The 26,206-nt window shown below is 39.9% G+C and overlaps 1 protein-coding gene across 1 annotated transcript; it reads left to right on the top strand.

The window, feature by feature from the left end:
- Positions 1-10,978: 10,978 nt before the first annotated feature.
- Positions 10,979-23,753, top strand: LOC124266287 (platelet endothelial aggregation receptor 1-like; the record flags this gene model as incomplete). Its single annotated transcript, XM_046701103.1, has 7 exons — positions 10,979-11,277; positions 11,747-12,665; positions 18,810-19,035; positions 21,015-21,091; positions 21,393-21,493; positions 22,200-22,623; positions 23,710-23,753. Coding segments are annotated over exons 2-7 (1,560 nt in total), but the record flags the coding sequence as incomplete, so codon positions are not given.
- Positions 23,754-26,206: the final 2,453 nt, after the last annotated feature.

Here is a 26,206-nt window from a genome sequence, read left to right as displayed (position 1 = left end):
AGATGGTTGGTTTCATCCATTAAAGAGTCCAACAGAACGAGCTGCTTCAGGAGATGCAGATAATCATCCTATGGCTGCCCATTTTGGCAACAGCAAGATGGATGGAGATGCATGGCCTGCTGATTTGAACAGTTTGTCTGTGATCAAACAATCACATCATCTGAACAGTTCATGATTCCAGCTAATGTTGTTAAACTACAACTAATCCTCGCACACGATGTAGAGACAAACCCAGGTCCACAATTGACAATGAAAGACCTTGATGCTGTTAAAGCCGAGATTAAAACCGATATACTGAATGAAATCCGCGAATTTCGACAATCGATGTGTACGGAAATGAATGCCATAAAATCTCAAATAAGCGAAGTAGCAGAAAAATGTTCTTCATTGGATAATTCACTGTCGGAATTACGGGCAGACGTAGATAGAGTGGCAAATGAACAAGTGTCAATCTACACTGACATAGACGCCATGAATCAAAAGTTTGAAAATCTTGAATCTGTAGTCTTAAGACACGAATCCGAACTTGATAAACTGGAGTCTTATAGCCGAAGAGATAACATTATTTTGTATGGAATAGATGAACAGCGGATGAAAACTACGATGCTTGTAAAACAAAGTGATTTCTGTTCTCAATAGCAATGTGGCAGTTAAGGTTTGGCAGGGGTCAGACATTATACGAGCGCATCGTGTAGGTCGTAGACAAGAAGGCCATGATAAACCCCGTCCGATGATTGCCAAATTCTCGACGACAGAGGATAAAATAGCTGTACTGAAGCATCGTGATGATCTGAGAAAGGTAAATATAGGTGTAGCTAATGATCTTACCAAGAGACAAAGAGAGACTATAGCGGACCGTAAGAGCAGAGGGCTTACAGCATATATTATAAAATGGTAAGCTTGTGACCGCACCAACTAATCCGCAGCTAGCCCACAGAGCTGATATCCCACGCAGATTAACCCCGTGCTAGGACTGCCGCATCCATACCAGTGACGAGCAGGGGTTCCGGACAGCCCGATTATAGGACAAGCATGCACCACAGCTCTCAAGCTTCTACTCCCGTACCAGCCCCAGCCTCAGCCGCAGCCACAGTCAACAGCTTGACATCTCCCCGGTCAGCTGACCTCGGCTCCTCTATGGACGACAGCTAGGGACTCGGCCAGGCCCACAACTCTACACGACCGCAATATCAGGTGCAGAATATTCCAGTTCTTTTTGTGATCTAAATATTTTAACTTGGAATATTGATGGTTTCCTCACAAAACTTAACGACAGGGATTTCGTTGAGTATATACAAAGCTATGACATCGTTTGTCTAGTCGAAACGTTTCTAGACAGTGTCATATCCATACCTGAGCTCTCATCCTATGTTATGTATATCTGTAAAGCACATAGGCTAGCTTGGCATGGTAGATTATCAGGTGGGTTGTAATGTTGGTTAAACGCACCATGGCGTCTCACTGCCAACAAGTCTTCACTGACATAAGCAATGTTGTATGTCTCAAGATAGAGAAAACATTGTCTTTAAACATAAAGAAATCATCATACTAGGAATGTATGCCCTCCCGCCAGCTCGACATTTTATGTTACAGTCGATAAATCCAACCCCATCGACGAGCTTGATGAATGGCTCACTCAACACCGTCACTCGAACGCAGAAGTTATTATCTGTGGGGACTTGAACGCCAGAGTTGGTAGTGGTAACAACCCACCTGAGACATTTGACACTGAACGACTTGACAGAAGTGCCTTCCCAGATGAAGATCCTGTGCTACTAGGCCAGAGACACTCATGCGACAATGTTATAAACTCGTTTGGTCGTAAGCTTTTAGACCTATGTTTTGCACACACAATCTGTACTTGTTTAATGGACGAACAAATGGAGATTGGGATGGCAGTTTCACTTATATTTCAAACCAAGGATGTAGTGTAATTGATTTTTTCATTAGTTCTGTTGATGTACATCAAATCTGTAAATACATACACATTGATACTCGTGTTGAGTCGAAACATATGCCAGTGAGTTTACATTTAAAGTGTATTACTGAAGTGACAGACAATAATGCTAACTGTAAACATGAACAATCACAAGATGAGTTTAGATATAGGTGGGACGATAACAAGGCTGATGCATATTTACAAGCTCTAAGTTGTCTGTGGAGGAATGAAGAACTCAAAGATCATATAGAGAACGATGTTAATTATGCAGTCGATGAATTTGTATCTGTCATTCTTGGAGCTGCTGATTGTATGAAAAAGCCTCTTGGAAACAAAAATATCGTCAATAATTCATTCTATAATCATCATTGTAAATCTGCTAAAAGAGAAGCAAGACGTGCTTTGAGAAGACTCCAGAACACATAAATCAAACGAAACAAGAAGCAAGTATTGCAAACTAAGGAATGACTATAAGAATATATGTAGAAAGTCCAAGGCCATGTTTAAGCTTAAAAGGAGAAACAGATTAAATACAACATTATCGGACCCAAAATCATTTTGGGAAAGAGCTCCGATCCATCTCTGAGGAAATAAGTTATCACCTCAGATCAATAAAGATGTGTGGCTTAATCATTTTAACACAGTTTTTAATAGACCTGTGCCCAGTGATACAGAAACCTGGGAATGTCAAGATGATAAGGATTGCGTTGATGATATTGATGCAACTATTCTTGAATGTGAGTTCTTCACTGATTCTGAAATTATATCAGCCTTAGATCATCTAAAAAGAGGTAAATCTCCAGGTAATGACTGTATAATTGTAGAAATGCTTACATGTTCTACAATATTATCATTTTACCATTTCTTAGAAAACTCTTTAATACATTGTTTCAAAAAGGTGTTTTCCCTGAAAACTGGACTAAAGCAATTATAATTCCTATACATAAAAAGGGTGACCGAAGTAATCCCGATAATTACAGAGGGATTTCCCTTTTAAGTGCACTCAGCAAAATATATACACGGATTCTTCATAGCAGACTTACAACCTGGGCTACGATAAGAGATAAAATACCTGAATTTCAAGCCGGTTTTAGAAAAGAGTATTCTACAACTGATCATGTTTTCACCTTAAATGCAATAATTCAGAAATGCTTATCAAGAAAAAAGAAGAAACTGTATGTTGCCTTCGTAGATTTTAAGAAAGCTTTTGATTCCGTCTCACGATATAAATTTTGGTACTGTCTTCAAAACTCTGGATTAAATGGCAAAATGTTGGCTGCAATAAAAAGTATATATGTATCTGTTACAGCATGTGTAAGATGCAATGATAATGTTTATACAGATTATTTTGATTGCCCAGTCGGTCTAAGGCAAGGGTGTATTTTAAGTCCACTTTTTTCATTTTTTATTGGTGAACTGTGTACTGATATTGTAGAAAGTGGTAAATTTGGTGTACAGCTGTTCCCTGATTTTTAGAGATATTGCTATTACTTTTGCAGACGATGTCATTCTCATATCTGACGTTGCTTCGGGACTACAAAACAATTGAACATCTTAGAATCATATTCTGATAAATGGGGACTTGACGTCAACCTCGATAAAACCAATATTGTTGTTTTAGAAGGGGTGGGCGATTATCAGCTAAAAGAAAATGGTATTATAAAGACTCTGTTATTGACGTTGTGAATTCATATAGATATCTTGGTATTATATTTTCATCCACGTTTAAAATGAATAAATGTACAGACGATCTAGCACTGAGAGGAAAAAGAGCATTGTTACAAATACTATATAACTTACGAAAGATTGATGTGGTTGATCCTAGGGTATTCTTTTTAAAATATTTGATTCACAAATTCAACCAATTTTACTTTATGGTGCGGAAGTATGTGGGATTAGCCGCTATGATAATATTGAAAAAGTTCATTTGCTTGCATGTAAGAGATTTCTAAATGTAGGATTACAAACGCCTAATGTTATAATATATGGTGAATGTGGACGATATCCTTTGTATATAAATGCCTTATGTCGAGTTATTAAATATTGGCTAAAGCTTACAGAAATGCACTCTGGTACAATACCAAAAAAATCATATGACATGTCAGTATATTTAGATAACATTGGGCAAAATAATTATGCTTCTCATATTCGTAACATACTTTTTTCACATGGATTTGGCTTTGTATGGTTAGCACAAAGTGTAGGCAATAAGGTCGATTTTCTTAGATGTTTTAAAGATGTATGTGTAAATATGTTCTACCAATCTTGGCATTGTACTACTCTCGACAACAGTTCACGCACAATCTGTATAGAGAATGTAAGTGTTTACTAGAACCGGAAAAATATTTAAGTGTTATACATGAAAACAAATATCGTAATATTCTTATAAAATTCCGGAGCAGGCCTATTACGATTAAAAATAAATGAAGGAAGATGGTTAAATATTGATGTATCTCTACGCACATGTCCTGTCTGTAAACTCGGTATAGAGGATGAATTCCATTTTCTTTTAGTATGCAAATATTATTCTGAAGAAAGATTCTATTATTTTCCACATATTTACAACCGCATTCCAAATATATTTATTTTCAAAAACCTGCTAACTTCTACTTCAAATGAAGCATTATTAAATCTATGCAAATTCATATATACTGCTTATATAAAGAGACAGACTTTGTTAAACTCTTAATTGTTTTACATCATGTTGCCAATATATTTTGATTGTACATATGTTATATGTATATGGGCCGGTGGCCTTCATGCATAATAAAGATCTTTGACCTTTGACTAACAGTTTGTCTGACGATCGTGCGATTTCCAATTCCAATGGTGGTTTTCAACTGTCAAGGTGGATTCAAACAATACATGTGGACATGGACAGCTGTGAAAATTCTAGAAGTGTGCCAATACCTGTAGATAAATACTTAACAGCAATAGGTTCAGACATCTCCCATGTTGAGAAAAGCGTTGATGTGGAACATGTGTATGAACTGTGATTGCCCTGTGTGAACACTGAACACTTGTTTTATTTTGATGATTTTGTGTTGTGAACTGCGTGCTTAAGCCGGACAAACTAAAAATGATTAAAATTGAAGGACGCCGCATTGTGTACAAATGTACAGTATACAAAATGGCTTTTAGTTAGCTTGTATGAGGTTACTATTACAAGACTTATAATAGATTTGTTATTATATCACAACTTCGTAAAGTGGACAATATCGTGGTGGTTATTGTTATGGAGTTATATTACTTATGCGATGAAAGACACCTAGATTCTTGGCGTGAATGACTACCCGCGGAGGTTTGCTGCTTCAACTCTGTCGACCCGCTAGATTAGCTAATATTACAGTCTCTCGAGAAATGTTTCCCGACCCGGACATGCAGTCGTGTGTACGGGGGCGACGCTTCTCTATTCGCTGTCCAAGCTGTCTAGCAAACAGGCCCTCGTGTCTTTGCGAGGATTAAACATTAATACAAATAATTTTGAGATGACCCCCGACTCGAGGTGGTCATGTCGAAATTTCTTTCTTCTTCTTCTGTTTTTAAAATTTTTAATACTTGATAGGACACGAGGGCCTGTGGTCTAGCATTGCATACAGAAGCTGTTTACATAACGGGTGGTTTGATCCGATATCTGTTACACTATACACGATTTTGAAAATTTATACACATGTGTATGTACAGGTTTATTAATATCAGGTTGCCGTAGTGCAACGCGATCTTAGCGCTAAGGTGATCGCAACTCCCATACCTAGAATAGACTTGCGACAATCGTAGTGATTATGTTGTTGTGTGCCACAGCATCCTGGGCAGCTGTATATAGTACCAGTTAAAAATCAGAGCTGCTGACCTTTGAGTATCAGCGTACCTAAATGCATTCAGGTTGTGATTCCATGCTAAATATACTTACAGTTCACATATACAGGCATAATGGTCTCAAAACATAACTCATGTGTTGATGGTGTATGCAGTTTGATTTCTATTGAGACAGAAGTACTAAGTTTGAAGTGAATATGGTTTACTTAAAGAGAGCGATTTTCATATTAAATATTTAGTTGACTTCCAATCCTGGGTCATTAATACGTTAGTAAAAATAGGGAGGTGAACAGAAGTCACCTCAATCCTATCATTTGGTACGCCTGGATATTGCCCTGATTTTCATATTGCGATATATTGCAATAATTTAAGAGATATTGCAATACATATTGTGATAAATTGACTGGAAGGTTTCTGCCCAAGTGCGTACATCATTAATTCATAATAGCTCTCTGTGTGCGACATCATCTTCTCAGTTGCTGTTACGACATACTTTCAGGCTCCCCGATCACATCGTGTATGGCTGTATGGCAATGGTTTACAGATAAATAGAATAATATAGAGCCTAAATGTGGAATATATTGCACCAACGTTTTGCGAACATGATGATAAAGGTAATAGTATAACATGATTTTCATAGTCACTGTTGTTTGCTTTAACAGAATGCACTTCAGTGCTGTATGTAATTATTGTTACTGTATGTGATTCATTCAGATTCAATGTGTTAACATGAACTGTTGTCAAATGAAACAAAAACAAGATCGCATGTGACCTCCAATAGCTAACATCCTACTGGAATGTCATTATACAGTCCTACAAATTTTCTAAGACTCAGACCTGTTTGATAAATTGATATCATATGCCCCATTATGAAACAAACAAAAATAACAAAATACTGTGAAATGGTCACTCAGAGCAAGAGGCTCTACTAATAAGTCCAAATAAAAATTGGTCCATTTGAGGCCACTGAATTCCTCCAAATGAAACCATGCAAACCCACAAAACGTAATTTTTATATTGGGTAGAATATTCGGCAATTTTGAAGCCACTTATAATGACACTTCCACTTGTAAAATGTTACATGAAACCAACAGATATAAACGTTTATTTGGCACTTTTAGAGCACATTTGTTTGCTATGGAAATCAAGGGCAGATAATTCAACTCTGGATGACCCAATATATTGCAGAATCTCAACCATATCGCGATAATCGTATTGCGAGATACTGTACCGGTATATTCCGGTTTACCGGTAATATTGCACAGCCCTATCATTTGGAAGTGTTTACATCACAAATACCTAACTTATGCATGGCGAATCAGCTGAACTTCAACATATCAGGTAACACAAACGTATATGTATATTAACGTATGGCCCATATTAAGATTTACAGCTTCGAGTTTATCAAATTGCAGGACATGCAAGTTTCGGGTATAAAAAGTCTAGTTTCACAAAAATGAAGTACCTTCGGAATGTTTACAATACATTCTTTCGAACAGGTCTAATACACTTCCCACCCGTGAAGATCCGGGATGGAATTGGTCCTCAGTAACCCATGCTTGTCGTAAGAGGCGATTAATGGGATCGGGTGGTCAGGCTCGCTGACTTGGTAGACACCTGTCCTCGTATCCCAATTGCGTAGATCGATGCTCATGCTGTTGATCACTGAGTTGTCTGGTCCAGACCCGATTGTTTACAGACCGCCGCCATATAGCAGGAATATTGCTGAGTGTGGCTTAAACCTAAAGTTTAACTCACTCCGTAACTAATATACTTCAATATGCTTTTGTGTTGTTCAAAATGTGCAGATCGAGAAGTGGACAATCACAAACATAGACACTTTCTAAAGTCAATACTTACTGTGTACATCAGCACATACACGTGGAGAAATAGATGATTGTGTATAGGACAATGTACGCGCGAACAGGTCTTAGATAGATAGATAGATAGATAGATAGACAGACAGACTACGCATTATATACTGTTATATGGACTAATTCAGGACAGCTGTCGTCCAAATATTTAAAAAGTCCAAAACTATGTACTCAAGACATGTGAGACTTTATTGTAATATATATGTGACGCTAAGCTGTATTTTTAATCACTACTGTACATCCTTATCACTACCGCATTGTACATTGACTTGTCAGGCCATTAATTATTGTATAAGACATTTATAACCTTAATTGGTAATCCCCCTTGGCTGTGTCTGCCATCACATCAACTGGTCAAGGAAGTGCTATTGTTTTTCTGTCTGTCCATTGATGAGTCGTCGCCTGTCCATTGTTGTCAAAAACTGTATATATACTTAGTATGCTCACATCTAGACAGTGAAGGAGTACGAGTTCGGTATTTGGACTGTCTATAGGGACGACCACGAGCAGGATAATGCCGCTTGTAGGAATCGCCCTGGGGTTGAGCAGGAACTCCGCTCACCTCATTTATGTCTTGTGTATTTGTTTGTCATGTAACTAAAGAAGTTTGATCTCTACGTATTCCTTCGTCTTGTCAACGTATTGTACGTACACCTCATCTTAAACATGAGCTAATTCCCCAGTCGACACGTATACCACGCGTTGACAATTTGTTGTTAGAATCCGGCTGGAGTAACTTTTTAGCTTACTCCCGATCTTGAAAACCTCTCTATGTGCCTACCATTAACATGATGTATCAAGGATAATTCCCCAAGTTCTACGTCTACTTGAAGAGATTACAAGCGCCTTGATCATCATGGCTCCTCAACGCCGCCATCTTCACTGGTGCATCATACAACAACCACCTGATGGACAACCTACAAGTTAAGGAAGAAACACCCAGATACCACAGTCCAAGCAAGTACTATACCCCGCGTTGACAATTCGTTTGGAACTATCTGCAAGACATTCCTATTTTAGGTAAATACTTCGTGTGTGTGTTAGATATGCAGGTCGAACACATTGCAGTGGACGGGTTACCGGCAATATATAATACAACTGTTGTGTCTTGCACAATGTGCACGGGAAACGCGTCTTTGTGGTGTGGTGTTAGCCCACTTGTTGTCCCTCTCAATAGTCACAGTGTGAATCCTACCTGAAGAGTGACAGGAGATATCCTGCAGGTGGTGAGTGACATTTACATGCTCTCTCTCTCTCTCTCTCTCTCTCTCTCTCTCTCTCTCTCTCTCTCTCTCTCTCTCTCTCTCTCCTCCTCCTCCTCCTCCCTCCCTCCTCCTCCTCTCTCTCTCTCTCTCTCTCTCTCTCTCCTCCTCCCTCCCTCCCTCCTCCTCCCCACTCCCTCCCTCCTCTCTCTCTCTCTCTCTCTCTCTGTCTCTCTCTCTCTCTCTCTCTCTCTCTCTCTCTCTCTCTCTCTCTCTCTCTCTCTCTCTCTCTCTCTCTCTCTCTCTCTCTCTCTCTCTCTCTCTCTAAGTCAATCAATTACTGAACTTTGTTTCTTGACAGGGTTAGCCAGTACTGGCGTCCAAGTTTGTACATATGAACTTTTGAGCAGGTATAGTTGCGATCATAATGAAGAATACATTTCTTGACATCGCTTTTGTGGAAAAAGGAGCATTTAATGAACTTCTATGCGGCATTGTCCGTACATTATTTACCTTTTATACTATTTTTGCTATAGGCGAAATTTCCTCCTCGCTAATTTGGTCTTTACGCTTGGAATTTTGAAGAAATTACACTTGGTACCATTTTGGGTTGGACTGGGACATCCAACGAAAGAAATATGCCATCTCAAGTCAACCACACACCGAGAGTAACGGGAAAATCAGCCCCATTGTTATATATTTGAATGCTGTCATAACAAAGGGAAACGGCAGACGTCACACGATGCCCCACGATTCGTCACATCTTGCAATGTCCATTCAATACAATGTACAGATTTCTTTTACTCTTTTATTTTTGACGAGTCTACACATCTAACTAAACATCTTTAATAGAATGGTTTAGTTTCACTGAGAAAATATCCAAAAACATGTAACACTATTTCGATTTGGGTAGCGATCCTTTGTTTACATAGGTTGTACGGCTCCACGTGCTGTCATCGAGGCTGATGGAGAGCAAACGATGCAGCCAGTTTGATATCTAAATATGTACTGTCATAGACCTTACTGTCGTAGTTGTGGAAGAATATATATGTAACAATGTAAAACATTATGAAGAGAGCGCAAAAAAGCTTTCGTGAGTCCAGTCTCTTCTTCTTATGAATATGCGCGTTTGATTACAAACAAAGTCCGGTCACGTGATATGCAATTTAGCCTGTGGCAGTTATGTTAAGTCATCGCTGTGTCGGAGTGTGACCATGCACTGCATTCGTAACCAACTCGTGTTATTCCGGGACAAGCCGAATAGCGATCTTCTTGGAGGTTACGGAAAGGGGCGAGTGGTGACGAATGCATGCACTGTGGCGACACAGCCCGAGATCTGCCGAGGCTGGGATGACGATATGATTACCTGCAGGTTGTGGGATCAGGGCAGTTGTTTGGTGCTTTTGAAAAATCTCTTATGTCTTTTTTTAAAAGTGTAAATAAGTATGTTTGTTTGTCCATTTTGAAGATATGCATTGAACAAAATATAACCGAGAGCGACGTTGACCGATGAGACCATGTGTTTGAATGAAAAGGGACTCCTTCAAAAGGGAACCCATAGTGTCAAAGGAATACAGAAAACGCGGTCAGAAAGTTTTCTTAACACACTGAAAGGGCTACTGCTGTAAGTAGGTGGGCTTTACAAACTGCTTCCATGCTGCCTATCCTGCATAAGAAGAAATCACGATGTAATTACAACTGGAGATTACTATTAAGTCATGAAAAGATTTCATGTGTGAGTTGTACTCTGTCCGAAATACAATGAAGATATTTACAGTATCATAACTTCGTCTTCAATTCTGAAAGATTAAAACTACCTACCATATTAGGATTGATAATCACTTTATTTCAATGACAATTATTTCTACCTGATTCCTTGTATATGCACATGTGTTCGTCTCCATCCCTGCAACCGTTATATTACGTAATCATGCCGACATTCTCATTGAGTCAGTACGTACACTAGTGTTCTATTACTGGTGTCATCAAGTGCAACTAAGCACCTGTTTCTTTTACTTAATTTTAAGATGCCATGTTCGTAATCCGGCCTTGATTACATCATCACAAGAGAATTTGATGGCGTCGGCGCATTTAGCACGGATGCACATCCAGACATTATAACTCCATAAACACAAATTACCATTTATTATCGATTACGATTGTAACAATAACATCTCCATAGAGTCCATGACGAAGACGAAGACATTCAATCACTGATGGAAGAAAACTTGACACAACAGTACGACATCGATGACATACATGATTCAGCGCAATACTACAACACATCGAGTCACTCAGTCGGGAAACAATGGTCCCAGAAACAAACGCCCCAAAATAGCCGTCTATAAACATGTCGGGAAGTCACGGAATCACTTTCACTTGATGTTCAGTTTCAGTTGATGCTTTATCAAGATGGAAATGGCGAGAATCCCGCTATTGGTGCTGTGTAAGTATTAGTATTAGGGACTTACTTAATCCTTTTAAGTGTCATTAAAGTAATTAATCAAATAATTCAACACGGTTTGAAAGGATTTATACAAACAGGACAAGCCTATTCTTGTGTTAGGATAGGATGGTATGACAGGGTATAATGTGCACACAGACTGCATTATATCTGGACCGTGAGTCGCCATGAAAAAAATCCGAAATATCACGCTTGGGCGAATTAAGGTGATTCTAAAAAAAAATATAATCTTATATTATGCTACTTTTTTTTAAATACGACATTAGAATTTCAACAATACAAAGACTTATACTTTATTGGGTATGGAAATGATGTGCACATCATTCGTGAGTAACATTTGTTCCATAATATGTCTGTCGCATAAGTTATATACCTTTATATGTAAAATAGTAATCTCTAAATTAATCCAGGCATCAAACCAATGTGAACAATACCAGTATATCTGTTTCAGTAATCTATATACATCAGTCATCAGCTGAGACCCACTGTTTCTGGTCATCAGACGACGGTCGTTGTATTGACTGTCACATGGGCTGGTATGGGGACTACTGCAACAACAAATGTCCCGGCTACTGCGACATCGGCGGCTGTCACAAGGACACCGGGATATGTGTACAGTGTGACGCTGGCTACCACGCCACTAACTGTACACTAACATGTCCCCCCAACTGTAGATACAGTCATGGTGACAAGCCCCCAATGTAGTCGGGAGACAGGACACTGTCTGGAAAACTGTCTGGAAGGCTGGTGGGGAGACTGGTGTGAGAGGAAGTGCAGTGAGGGATGTGAAGACAGCTCCTGCTACTTCTGGGACGGGTCGTGTTATAAAGGATGCAGGGATGGTTGGGCCGGTGACAGTTGTGACACCAGGTGTCCAGTGGGGTGTCATAGTGACACATGTGAGAGGTACGGCAGCCATAAGTGCACACAAGGATGTCAACGCGGTGTTCACGGACATCACTGTGACAAGCAGTGTAACAGACACTGTAGACATCAGGACTGTTTCTATGACCACGGTATGAAGTCTACAGTCTGCAGACAGGGCTGTGTGGATGGCTGGATGTCTCTCGACTGCAAGATGAGGTGTCCTGGTAACTGTGAGGCATGTTCTCAAGAGACTGGGGAATGTTCCAGGTGCAAGCCAGGCTACTGGGGATCTGACTGCACAAGCCATTGTAGTGTCACGTGTTCAAACAAGACATGTGACAGAGGTGATGGAAGATGCTCTGGTTGTATACACGGTTACTATGGAAACACCTGTGATACGGGTTGTGGGGCTGACTGTATGAGATGTCTCCAGGTAGACGACGGTTGTGGATGTAGGGAGGAATGCCACACGATGTGCCTGCAGCACCATCAACAGGGGAGGGGCATGTGATGATGTACACCGAGGAGGGGAATGTAAGCAAACAAAATTTAATACTCGAGATACAGACACGTCCTCAGATATGTCCATAGATATGTGTTGTTAAAAAATGATGCCACAAAGGCATGTGCTACTATAAAATGCATTTTTGATACATGGCACAAAATGAAAATATGAACATCACGGGGTTTTTTTAGTCGCAATTTGTAAAATATTCAGCAGGTTTTATTTCAGTATGTGATTAATACAGTGTTTTGTAATCCTTCTGTCCACATTACCTTATCCTTTGAAGAGATCACTGTCCTCCCACGTCTACCTGACATGCGTCATATGACTGTCTGCAAGGGAATGCATTTTCAAAGTAGTATATAACTCACTCACGCCTGATTGGCAACTTGTATTGGTACTTCTTGATATTTTATTTCTCTTTCAGACAAAACGAACGGATCACAGAGATGTGCAGTTGAAGACATCCTGTTTACATTATCTGTAGGTCTGCTGGTTCGACATCGACTTCTTCAAGCTTTGAACTTGATATAACCAACATGTGACATGTTCTGGTGACACCGGGCGGTTTGCTGATATTCTTCATCATAGGTCATGGCATTAATGATCCTTCGGTGTCTCCATGCATGAGACGATGCAGTGTTGTTGTACAACATCACTTGACTCTCCTCCCACAGCAAGCATATCACATAATATGCTGTATTACAGCAACCGAATAAATCGCATATCAGACATTTGTTGGGGTATTTAAACTGTTTATGCCATGTGTCCCTTTCTTGTGAAGTTTGTTTAGTGGCCACAGACGTTTTGTATTCCACATTATCAAGAGTGGCATATTGTGATATCGCAATGTAATATACAGTAATAAAACTGTTCGTAGTGTTTGCTCATATCAGACATTTGTTGGGGTATTTAAACTGTTTATGCCATGTGTCCCTTTCTTGTGAAGTTTGTTTAGTGGCCACAGACGTTTTGTATTCCACATTATCAAGTGGCATATTGTGATATCGCAATGTAATATACAGTAATAAAACTGTTCGTAGTGTTTGCTCATATCAGACATTTGTTGGGGTATTTAAACTGTTTATGCCATGTGTCCCTTTCTTGTGAAGTTTGTTTAGCATAAGGTATATGTACCTCGTGTCGGTAATTGACAACACTACATATTAGTCAGTGAGTAGAAATACAGGCAAGTGAAACAGAGTTATTTCCCTTGTATTGCAGCTCAGAACTTTAAGGTATATGTACCTCGTGTCGGTAATTGACAACACTACATATCAGTCAGTGAGTAGAAATACAGGCAAGTGAAACAGAGTTATTTCCCTTGTATTGCAGCTCAGAACTTTAAGGTATATGTACCTCGTGTCGGTAATTGACAACACTACATATCAGTCAGTGAGTAGAAATACAGGCAAGTGAAACAGAGTTATTTCCCTTGTATTGCAGCTCAGAACTTTAAGGTATATGTACCTCGTGTCGGTAATTGACAACACTACATATTAGTCAGTGAGTAGAAATACAGGCATGTGAAACACAGAGTTATTTCCCTTGTATTGCAGCTCAGAACTTTAAGGTATATGTACCTCGTGTCGGTAATTGACAACACTACATATTAGTCAGTGAGTAGAAATACAGGCAAGTGAAACAGAGTTATTTCCCTTGTATTGCAGCTCAGAACTTTAAGGTATATGTACCTCGTGTCGGTAATTGACAACACTACATATCAGTCAGTGAGTAGAAATACAGGCAAGTGAAACAGTGCCAAACTGGTCCATACATCTGTAATTGTGTCAAGTACGAACAGAATCCTTAAACTGTGACAGGTTTTATGGAGGCATGGTTTGTCAGTGACCAGTATAATGAATATATGTAGGTGTGTTTCACGCCGGATAACCTGGCTCTAGGTGACCAGTTGTAGTTATTTATGATGCTTCTACAACAAATAATAACAATGAATAAACATATGGAAATCAAATCAATCCATAAAAGTGCTCATTTGAAACATTTAAAAATTGCGAGGATATATTTTGTGTTGGTTAAAAAGAACACAAAACACAAGGTAACAATGTTATGCAATGAATGTCCCTGCGTGTTTTGCACCTAGTTGTTAATGTTGTTTTTGTAGTTTAACAATATTTTCATCAAAATGTTTTCTACTGTAGCGGAGTCATGAACAACGATAACCCGAACAACTATCAACAATGGAGTGAAATGATAGAAAGGAACCATTTCGTTATATAACAATCATTCATATCATGTCCGTCTGTGAAATACATGTTGTATACAACACATATGTCACTAAGACGTTGGAGTTGTTTCCCCTTCATTACACGGAGGTATGACATGACGAGATCGCTCAGCTGATGGTGACACGCAGTAACGCATATGTAGGTCCAGGAAGTATTGCCCGATTTCACAACAGTTTACACAGCCTTGTGTTTAAGTGGTATCGTCGAAACTCATTGTGAAAATATATTTTGTAATTAAATTTGGACTATGCTCACAGTCATTTTAGTATTCATTTATTCATATTCGGGCTAAAATCCTTCTTGCACATTAATATTAAGATGTTTCAACACCAGTTATATTACAACGTGTTAGGGACAAAGGAGGAGAGGTGAAAGTCTCAACAAGGAACATATGACCACGTTGACGAAAGCATATGGTGATATCAACCCAAGGTTTATAATACAGACTGGCTACAAGTGACCCGCTTTGACTGGAACAAGCAGATTCTATGTCTTTGTGATATACGTCGCTATGATTCCACTAGATGCGAAGAAATGACCTGCGAGATTAAGTTATCACGAACGTTAAGACGTAGGACATACTGTCCACTTGGGGATTTGAACGCACCATCACAGGTACATGATGCGTATTAGTCAAATACATAACTACATGTATTTGTTACGAGTTGGTTTTTTTTATATTAGTGAGATAAGTAAGGTACTTTTGTAACCCTAGGACTACACTAGTAACATTTACGACAGTCGTAGAGCTAGAAGTATTTCGACAAGGACACCCAGGACTCTTCTATGACAGTATGAAGTCTATAGTCTGCAGACATGGTTGTGTGGATGGACGTCTATCGACTACCAGCATATATGCCTTGTAACTGTGTGACAAGTTCAAGATAATAGTCGAATGTTGAGAATAAAATAATAATTGTGTACAGTGTTCAGTGTCAGTACAGACAAATGAATGTCATTCAACAGTATTTGTATTTATTTAAATAGGCAGTAGGATATAGACGGAAGCATAAGTCTCAGTCACGCACTATTTATACTTATATATATTACTCCATACTATTTAAGACCGCTTCTTTGTGTCCTCGACCCGTGAAGATACGGTTAAAATTAGTCTCCATCAACCCATGCTTGTTGTAAGAGGCGACTAACGGGATCGGGTAGTCAGGCTCGCTGACTTGGTTGACACATGTCATCGTATCCCGATTGACCGATGCCTATATGCTGTTGTGTAATCCCAAATATGACATGGGATACATTTGACCGCTTTTTAAATGACATTGTGTATTTAATTGCGGAGATCGGTGATCATGCTGTTCATCACAGGCTTTTGAATCTTTGTGTTCCCACTGTGATGACTTGGACATTGTTTAAACACACGCACATATCTGTACAACATATTGGAAACTTAACGTGCATGGAATTTTTTCCCGAAAATATTTACACTGAATACCTACCTCGTGATTGATAGTTGCTTCATTGGAAATCAAATATATTTCGTCTGCATATCTACCTCATACGCTGTGTATATCCTGGGTGAATAATGCCAGATATTGATTGCTACACGGACAAATTAAACTTACAAAGATTCATGTCACTGACAAAGTTACGATTACTAGTTCTTATATGCATGCACGAACCCTCTCTGTGTAACATGCACGATACAAACCTTAAGTAAACAGTGTTATCAAGCTCCACCAACTTATCGATCTTTAAAGGGACATACCTTGGGCCACAAAGGAGGTGGTGGTGTGTGTTAGCGTTAGTTTGTGTGATGATTGTTAGGGGGAGGGGTGGGGTGGTCGCGGGGGATGTCCATCAATTTTGTACTCATGTATTAGGAGGGTGAGCTATTTTCGTGCATAAATATATTTTAAAATTATGGGGGTGGGTGATTTTGTAGGGGGAGTCACTTACGTTGCTTTGCTTAAATTTTAGAGGGGGTCATTCACGTTGTAAACAACAACAACAACACAACAACAAACACACACACACACACACCATACCCCCACCCCACCCCCACCCACCCCGAGCCATAAATTATGAACAGTCCCTAAATGAGGTCAAATATACTAGTTCTCTGAACTTTATATTTTTCATGTCGTAGAGTAGTTCGCGTAGAACGTGATATTGTCGTGAAAAGTATTGGTTAAATGGACATTAATTAGATGGTTCACACGACTCCGTACTCAACTTATTTACCTTGTAATGACTTAACTTATAATTCCTGCTGACACTTGCAGTAAACATTTGTCTTTGTTTGGTCACTCCTGCAGCAACTCCAAACACCCTTCGTTGTATTTCCGGGAGAAGTGGCTCGACGGGAGTCTCAGGGGGTTTCCCTTCTTGGAAAACAACACGGAAGCTTTGGGCTGATTACAACTGATAAGTTATAAGGTTACTTCATGACACAATCTTTGAGATAGAGTCATAGTAACTTTATACAAGAGATCTCCCATGCAAAGTTTACGCTTACAGAGGAGATTAATCACAATAGCTAATTTTAGCGTTGTGTGTACTTGGGACGAAGTGGTGATTTCCTTTGATTTCTTTCTCACTGCCTCTATATTGGACGGACCAATTTAAAATATAAAATAATAATCACATATAGTTCACAGGAATTGTCAACTACAGTGGGGAAAAAAGTCCCGTTACATTAAAGACGTTCGGAGCATTATAAGAAGTAGCATAAAAAGCCTCCTTTGGACCTGGTAAGTCTGTGAAGGTATCCTCGCTTGTCAATCAAGGCAACGTGTGTGTTGAATCTGGGATGATCTTATATTTGTGTTGCTGAGCGGTGACTGCAGTCGGAAGTCATAAGTAATGAAATTTCACATAATGTGAACTAAATGTACAGGTTACACTCGAGGTAACGTCCTCTGAAAGTACATGTGTTGTCAGTTAACAAGTGTTTGAGAGAGGGCTAGGACATGAACATGTATGTTTCAGTTTGAATACTGTTGTGGATACTGTGGAATATACTGCTCACAAAAAGTAGGGGATATTGAAAAGTTGAGACAAATAAAAGCAAACGTATGTTTAATTGTCATTTGAAAACAATGTTCATGTGGAAATAGGGATGTCTAACACCAGTTGTCAACAAATTAACTTTGATAACAATGCCGATGTTCTTTGTGGATATTGCGAAGTTGATCAGGGGTGATAACCCAAATGTCACAAACCGGTTAATAACGAGCGGGCCCACCATTAGTTGCCAAACAAGCATGGCATCGACATCTCATACTCCTAACGAGGTGACCAATGTCAACTTGAGGAATCCCCTGCCATTCCTCTTGAAGTGCCACGCCCAGTTCTGCCAAATCTCGACGTGAGGGTTCCGCCCCTCCACTCGTCGTACGAGCATATCCCACAGATGTTCAATGGGTGAGAGATCGGGGGACATCGCTGGCCATGGACGAGTTTGGATTTGGTGCTGCCGGAGATGCTCAATGACAACGCGAGCACGGTGAGCCCTGGCCTTATCATCCTGGAAAATAGAACCTTGTCCGTGGCGGGGTGCATACGGCAGGACGTGTGGCGTGATGATGTGGTCACGGTAGTAGACACCAGTGACTCTCCCTTGGCAGATGTGGAGATTGGTTCTGCCCGTTATCGTGATCGATCCCACACCATAACAGACCCCCTTCCATATCGATCATGAGGAATCATGGCGGCTGGCTGGTGGCGTTCACCAGGGCGTCTGCCAGACACGATGACAGCCGTCACTGAAGTCCAAGGTGAACCTTGACTCATCGACGAACATTACATGGGACCACCGGGCATTGTTCCACCGCTGGCAACGGGATGAAACGTCGCCTTGCTCGAAGGTGTGCAGCATGGAGACGGTTCCGTATAGAGATGCGGCTCCCAGTAGCCTGTCTGTGTACTTGCTGCAGCTGTGTCGTCGATCACGGAGGGCTCCAGTGATGATCCGCCGGTCATCGCGTCTCGTGGTACCTCTGGGGCGACCACTTCGAGGCCTATCCTGGACTCTTCCAGTGGCTGTGTAACGTGCCCATGGCCTGCTGACTACAGACTGCGAGACACCCGGTTGTGCTGCTGTGTGGGCTTGTGTTCTTCCGGCCTGGAGCATCCCTATGGCTCTCAATCTTTCGTCTTTTCGTAATCTTCGCATGGTGGAAAGTGGTGAAATGGTGGATGGCCATGGTCTTAACCCCACATTTATAGCCACCCTTGCATTTTGCCACTTGCACGTGTAAAAACATGGTGTGATGTTTCATACCCACCCCTGGTGCGTTTGAGTTCAATGTTTTCGGATCTATGGACACCTGGTGGTCACCGTGCAATATGCTAAGGTGGACCAATGGTTATACTCAAACATACTTAAAGTAATCGGAGGAATCTATATTCCTGTGTCTTTGCCCCTGTGTTTAACTTCAGAACCCGCTACTTTTTGTGAGCAGTATATGAATGCTGAAAAGTCCGGAATATGATGTGATGTGATGTGATATCATATCATATCATATCATATCAATATCACGATGGGAGAGACCAGAAATAGACTTTATACATTGTACTCATGTGGAGAATCGAACCTGGGTCTTCTTCGTGACGAGCGAACGTTTTAGCCATCAGGCTAAGCAACTGCCCAGCAGAATATAAAAAGAGCTGAACTATATCTGGATGTATTTAATCTAACTACAGCTGTAGAGCTGTGTCTTATTGATTATTCAGAAACATCTCAGGACTCAAAGCAAATACTGTTTAGGGACTTACGAAAATGAAAGATCAAACTGAAACTGATCTCGACACTTAAATTTGTTTCCGCCTAGATTACTCATGTGACTCCCCATATTTAACAGTTAGAGGTCCCAATGTAATTGTCGCTATCTAACCCAGGTGGCGTTACTGACACGCACGTTGATGTTGTGGCGCGTGCAACTGAACCTACATCTATCCAGACACAGTAGAGGCCAGTGGAGGCCCAGTCGCAGTTCGAGTTACGTCCCTTTATCACAGAATCACATATTTAACCATCCTTGGTTTACAAATACGGTCACTGTGGTGGACATCTTAGACATGCATAATCTAGGAATTTCCTCAAACATTACACATTGGACACTCATACATTATGCAGTTCAGTGGAGACTAACACCAGTAGATTTGACGATTCATTTCAGTTCAGAATGTGCACTTGTTAAATGTTGCTGATGCGCTGATGCCAGACAGGACGCCAAGTAGCACATCATCCTGCATGATCTGAGCTTTAGGTTGGTTTGAAACATAAGTTTTTGTAGCGTGTAACAATACAAGTATGTGTTTCAACCGGCACCAGATAGTTGTGTTCCGCAGTCAATTTTCTCAACTGAATGAATATACATTTTACATCAGTTAATAAACACCAGTTGTTAATATCATAATATTTTAGATGAATACGTTGCTCAAGTCCTCAGTCTGCAACTGATAATTTCATATTCTGATCATAAGAGACCATTATTTATTTACCACCTCCATCACATCATCAATATTACTACTGCTATCAGACATTATACAAGTATAAATGTGTTTAAATTATTGAGAAATGTTTACTTATTGAATTAGAAAATATCACCCCAATTACTTTCTTTGACGATCATATTGTGTCCTCCTTGTCACCCGGTAACATTTCTTTAACTGTCACGTGGTATGTTATAGCATAAACAGTGCTCAATGTGTGCATTAGTGACAAGAACTGTGGAGGTGTCTCTGGTAAGTACGTCAATCCGCCTGTTTCTACATCATACACTTAGAGGTAATAACGATACCTATGTACAACTGAGTAATTGTCCGCATAGTGTTAGGATAAGTGTGTATATTCGTAGTTTTTGTTTGAGGCACGAGTTGTCCAGTCGTTTAGTACACCGCTGTCGGTATTGCTGGGTCCCATATTCCTGCTTTGGTAAAACAATTCCTAGATTCACAACTACCGATTTTGCTTCTCAGTCATCAGTACCATGTTATAGAGCTTTATCAAATGGGAAAACGTCCAAGACTTGCATCACTTTCGGGATTTCGTAACACATTGTGCCAACAAAGCTCCAAATAAGTAAAATAATGGTCAACGTTAACTCAACTCACTCACAGACACTACGTTGTTTCAGTTGTGACATCGACGATCTAGGAATGGACATGACGTACATGTTGGTGGCGTTCTTCTGTGTGTCAGGCCTACGAGGAGGTACGTCCATTTTGATTTAAAATGGGTTATCACGACAAAAACAGAATACAAACATAGAAATAGAAATGTTGTACAACTGGAGCATTATAAAAACGTACTTTTTTGTATGTCCAAAAGCAGTTATTTGTTACATAAACAGTAAAGCTCTCTTTAGGAAAATAATCAATAAAACAAAATGCGTGGCAACTTACTTACTAGATATTCATAAGGAAATATAATAATACTAGCTTCACTGCATAGTTTCTGTGGTGGCACAGTATTATTTAGACAACACTCTGTGGTATAATGTCACTACTTCCAGTGCTCCTGGCTATATGCTGTGACCACTGTGAGGGCCAACCTACAGACGCTGATTGTCAAATATGCAGGAATAGAACCAGGACCTGTTCTGAAGCTTTACAGGTAGGTTCAGTTAAACGTTCGATTTCTGTTTCCTTTCGATAGAGATGACTGCTAACCATCATTGTAGCAAACAGGACATGTGTGTTGCAGTACAAGGCTTATTGGAGAACATGTATTTCCTTGCCGTTGAGCCAATCATATCTTACATGTAAAATATTTTTGCTTACAGCAACCGACTAATTTGTAAAAGGTTCTTTCTGTTCTTTACGAAATATTTAGTGTTTGACAAATTAGGAAACAAAATATCGTGAAATCAATTTTCAGTAAGCATTACCATAGTCAAGAGTGACTAATGACATAGCTGCATCAATCATTCATTCATAGGCCTACAGAACTCTGAAACATATTCGGATTGATGTAAACATATGAAAACCCCTCCAATTAAACTACATTTTCATCTGGATGTTCTTGTAAAACGAGTGTAAACAAGTTCATACCAAAATGTACACATTGAGCTACGAGCACAGCAATGTCTTGTCACCGAACCAAAATCTGTATTCATATATGAAGAGACTGTTGCCTCGCTTTTTATATTTTACGTATTTTCATCCTCGGGTTTTGAAAAAATGTATTTCTCTTCCTCTTACAACAGACAACCCCGGGTGAAATGTTACAGCCTTACTTGTGTCCAGATCCGCGTTTCTTTGGCACAGATTGTGACAAGAACTGTTCAGATGCATGTATGAACTCCCGCTGTGAACTACAGGAAACAACCCTGGTCTGTACAGACGGATGTATTGACGGTAAGAAGGGAATATACTGCCAGGAAGATTGTCTGTCGACATGCTCCAAGTGTGAACGCTACGGTAGTGTTTGTCTACAGTGTAAGGATGCACTTAGCTATGGAAAGAAGTGTGACAAACGTTGCCCTCCAAACTGCAAAGGTGGATGCGCCAAAGAGAATGGTATTTGCACAACGTGTGCATTGGGATTTAGAGGAGCCAGATGTGAAACACCTTGCAGGCCAGGTTGTGAGGTATGTCCTCGTTACACGGACGGATGTTTCACGTGTTTGTCTGATCGCTATTACGGCAAGGACTGCAGGTTTCCTTGTCCACAGAACTGTCTTCAATGCAAGAAAGACACGGGAGACTGTACTGAGTGTGTGCATGGATACAGCGGGAAACAGTGTAAGTGTTACTTTATACATCCGTATTTACTGCATGTACTCTATTCTATTGGGATTTCAACATTTGTGTAGAAACTGGAATTTAGAACAGCTTCCTCGTGTGATGGATTTATGATACTGATGAAGTTGTACATTGTGGGTGTTTTCATATTAAATTTCATACATTAAATACATATTACAAACAGTAGTTGTACATTTGATTTTTATCTATTTTGGGTTTGTGATGCATACATAGTTTAAGTTATACAATGAACTGACAAGGAAATATTTAAATTTATAATATGAATAATCCCGCTAATGAGAGACTAGGGAATAGAATGAATACACCAGGCAATAAATACATACACACGTGACCAAATACGAACTCATAATGAACAAAAGATACTAAAACACACTAGGTTGATCATTCTCTTCCCACAGAGGTTACTTGTCATATGTTCCTACGAACCTCTGTTCTAATACGGCCATATTTCCCGGTTCTCGTAAAATCCCCTAGCGGCAAAAGATCGCAACAAGAATTATCTCCCTTCTTTCTATCCAATCAGAACACGTGTTACATCGACTTAGATTCAACTTGACTAACACAAGCAAATGTGGGGCAACCAATATCCCCCATCTGCCGGGGACTTGTGTTGATGTTACACACAAGACCTTTAATGGCTAGCTTGTCCGTTGTCAACGAGGGCAATGGAGACGCCACTGATCCGCCATAACATGACTGAGTTCTGTCTAGAAGAAACGTTTGCGCATCGCGCAGGGGAGGAGGTTTAGTTTTCTCGAAGCATACGGAAATTACCGAGGCCTTGCGAATGATCACTTTTGAAACAACGTCGCTGATTGCACAACTAAATCTGATTGCCTCCAATCACGAGTCTTGAACGCTCACACCATGAAAGGGCCGTATTAGAACAGAGGTTACGTAGGAAGATATGACAGGAGTAACCTCTGTGGGAAGAGAATGTAGGTTGATATTCAAATGTGCAAAATATAGAAATTGAAATGGCCTTGCAGTCATGGCTTTCCTCATGTCGCTTGTCACTACACATATGTGAACAACTATTTACATGATTATTTCATTTGTATTTAGGCACCGAACATGTACAGAAACTGGACCCTAATACCGTCCTCATCGCGTGTTCGGTCCTGGGAGTTGTCTTGTTTGGAGGAGTCTTGCTGTTCCGCCACAGACTGTGCACTTACAGACACCACAGGAGGTAAGTTATCGTTACTGGACATCTGTGTACTGAAATAAACGGCAGACACTTTTGACTCAAACAAAGGTAAGCGGTCAAATCAATGGCATACGGATATGTATGCAATAATCTTAACCTTATATTTCAGACCGGAGACAAATCCACCAACTGGCAATCAGAATACGTCAACCATGGACGTGAGGGCAAGACATGGAATGCTGAATAATGATGTCCCTCATAAATACTGGGAGATCCATGATACTGACCTAGACACAGTTACACAGTCAACTGCATCTGTACAAAGTGGAGACATGGGTGGAGCATCTAATACAATGAGGTATCACCCCAAACCAGATATCCCCAAGAAACGACGTGAAGATGGTCGGTTTCATCCAGTAAAGAGTCCAACAGAACTCGCTGCTTCAAGAGATGCAGATAATCATCCTATGGCTGCCCATTTTGGCAACAGCAAGATTGATGAAGATGCATGGCCTTCTGATTTTGACTGTTTGTCTGAAGATCATGCGATTTCAAATTCCAATGGTGGTTTACAACTGTCAAGGTGGATTCAAACAATAAATGTGGACATGGACAGCTGTGAAAATTCTAGAAGTGTGCCAATACCTGTAGATAAATACTTAACAGCAATGGGTTCAGACATCTCCCATGTTGAGAAAAGCGTTGATGTGGAACATGTGTATGAACTGGAATTGTCCACGGTGTGAACACTGAACACTTGTTCTATTTTGATGATTTTGTGTTGTGAACTGCGTGCTTAAGCCGGACAAACTAAAAATGATTCAAATTGAAGGACGTCGCATTGTGTACAAATGTACAATGTACAAAATGGCTTTTAGTTAGCTTTTATGGGGTTACTATTACAAGACTTATAATAGACTTCGTAAAGTACAAACCCTGGACATTATCGTGGTGGATATATTACTTATGCGAGTTAGACAGACAACTGATGAAAACCCCTCTAGATTCTTGGCGTGAATGACTACCCGCGGAGGTTTGCTGCTTCAACTCTGTCGACCCGCTAGATTAGCTAATATTACAGTCTCTCGAGAAATGTTTCCCGACCCGGACATGCAGTCGTGTGTACGGGGGCGACGCTTCTCTGTTCGCTGTCCAAGCTGTCTAGCACACAGGCCCTCGTGTCTTTGCGAGGATTAAACATTAATACAAATAATTTTGAGATGACCCCCGACTCGAGGTGGTCATGTCGAAACTTCTTTCTACTTCTTCTTTTTTTAAAATCTTTAATACTTGATAGGACACGAGGGCCTGTGGTCTATCATTGCATACAGAAGCTGTTTACATTACGGGTGGTTTGATCCGATATCTGTTACACTATACACGATTTTGACAATGTATACCCATGTGTATGTATACTGTATATATTAATGTCAGGTTGCCGTAATACAACGCGATGTTAGCGCTAAGGTGATCGTAACTCCCATACCTAAAATAGACTTGCGACAATCGTAGTGATTATGTCGTTGTGTACCACAGCATCCTGGGCAGCTGTATATATTAGAACTGACCAGTTAAAAATCAGAGCTGCTAACCTTCGAGCATTAGCGTACCTAAATGCATTCAGGTTGTGAGTCCATGCTAAATATACTTACAGTTCACATATACAGGCATAATGGTCTCAAAACATAACTCATGTGTTGATGGTGTATGCAGTTTGATTTCTATTGAGACAGAAGTACTAAGTTTGAAGTGAATATGGTTTACTTAAAGAGAGCGATTTTCAGATTAAATATTTAGTTGACTTCCAATCCTTGGTCATTAATACGTTAGTAAAAATAGGGAGGTGAACAGAACTCACCTCAATCCTATCATTTGGTAGGGCTGGATATTGCCCTGATTTTCATATTGCGATATATTGCAATAATTTAAGAGATATTGCAATACATATTGTGATATATTGACTGGAAGGTTTCCAAGTGCGTACATCATACATTCATAATAGCTCTCTGTGTGCGACATCATCTTCTTAGTTGCTGATACACCATACTTTCAGGCTCCCGATCGCATTGTGTATGGCTGTATGGCAATGGTTTACAGATAAATAAAATAATATAGAGCCTTAATGTGGAATATTGCTCCAACGTTTTGCGAACATGATGATAAAGGTAATAGTATAACATGATTTTCATAGCCACCGTTGTTTGCTTAAACAGAATGCACTTCAGTGCTGTATGTAATTATTGTTACTGTATGTGATTCATTCAGATTCAATGTGTTAACATGAACTGTTGTCAAATGAAACAAATACAAGATCGCATGTGACCTCCAATAGCTAAGATCCTTGACTGGAATGTCATTATACAGTCCTACAAATTTTCTAAGACTCAGACCTGTATGATAAATTGATATCAT

The sequence above is a fragment of the Haliotis rubra genome, unplaced genomic scaffold (assembly GCF_003918875.1).
Source record: "Haliotis rubra isolate DU_JTF1 unplaced genomic scaffold, ASM391887v1 Scf1243, whole genome shotgun sequence".
Lineage (NCBI taxonomy): Eukaryota > Metazoa > Mollusca > Gastropoda > Lepetellida > Haliotidae > Haliotis > Haliotis rubra.
Note: the sequence above shows the minus strand (reverse complement) of the source record. Positions and strands in the feature narration are given on the sequence as shown.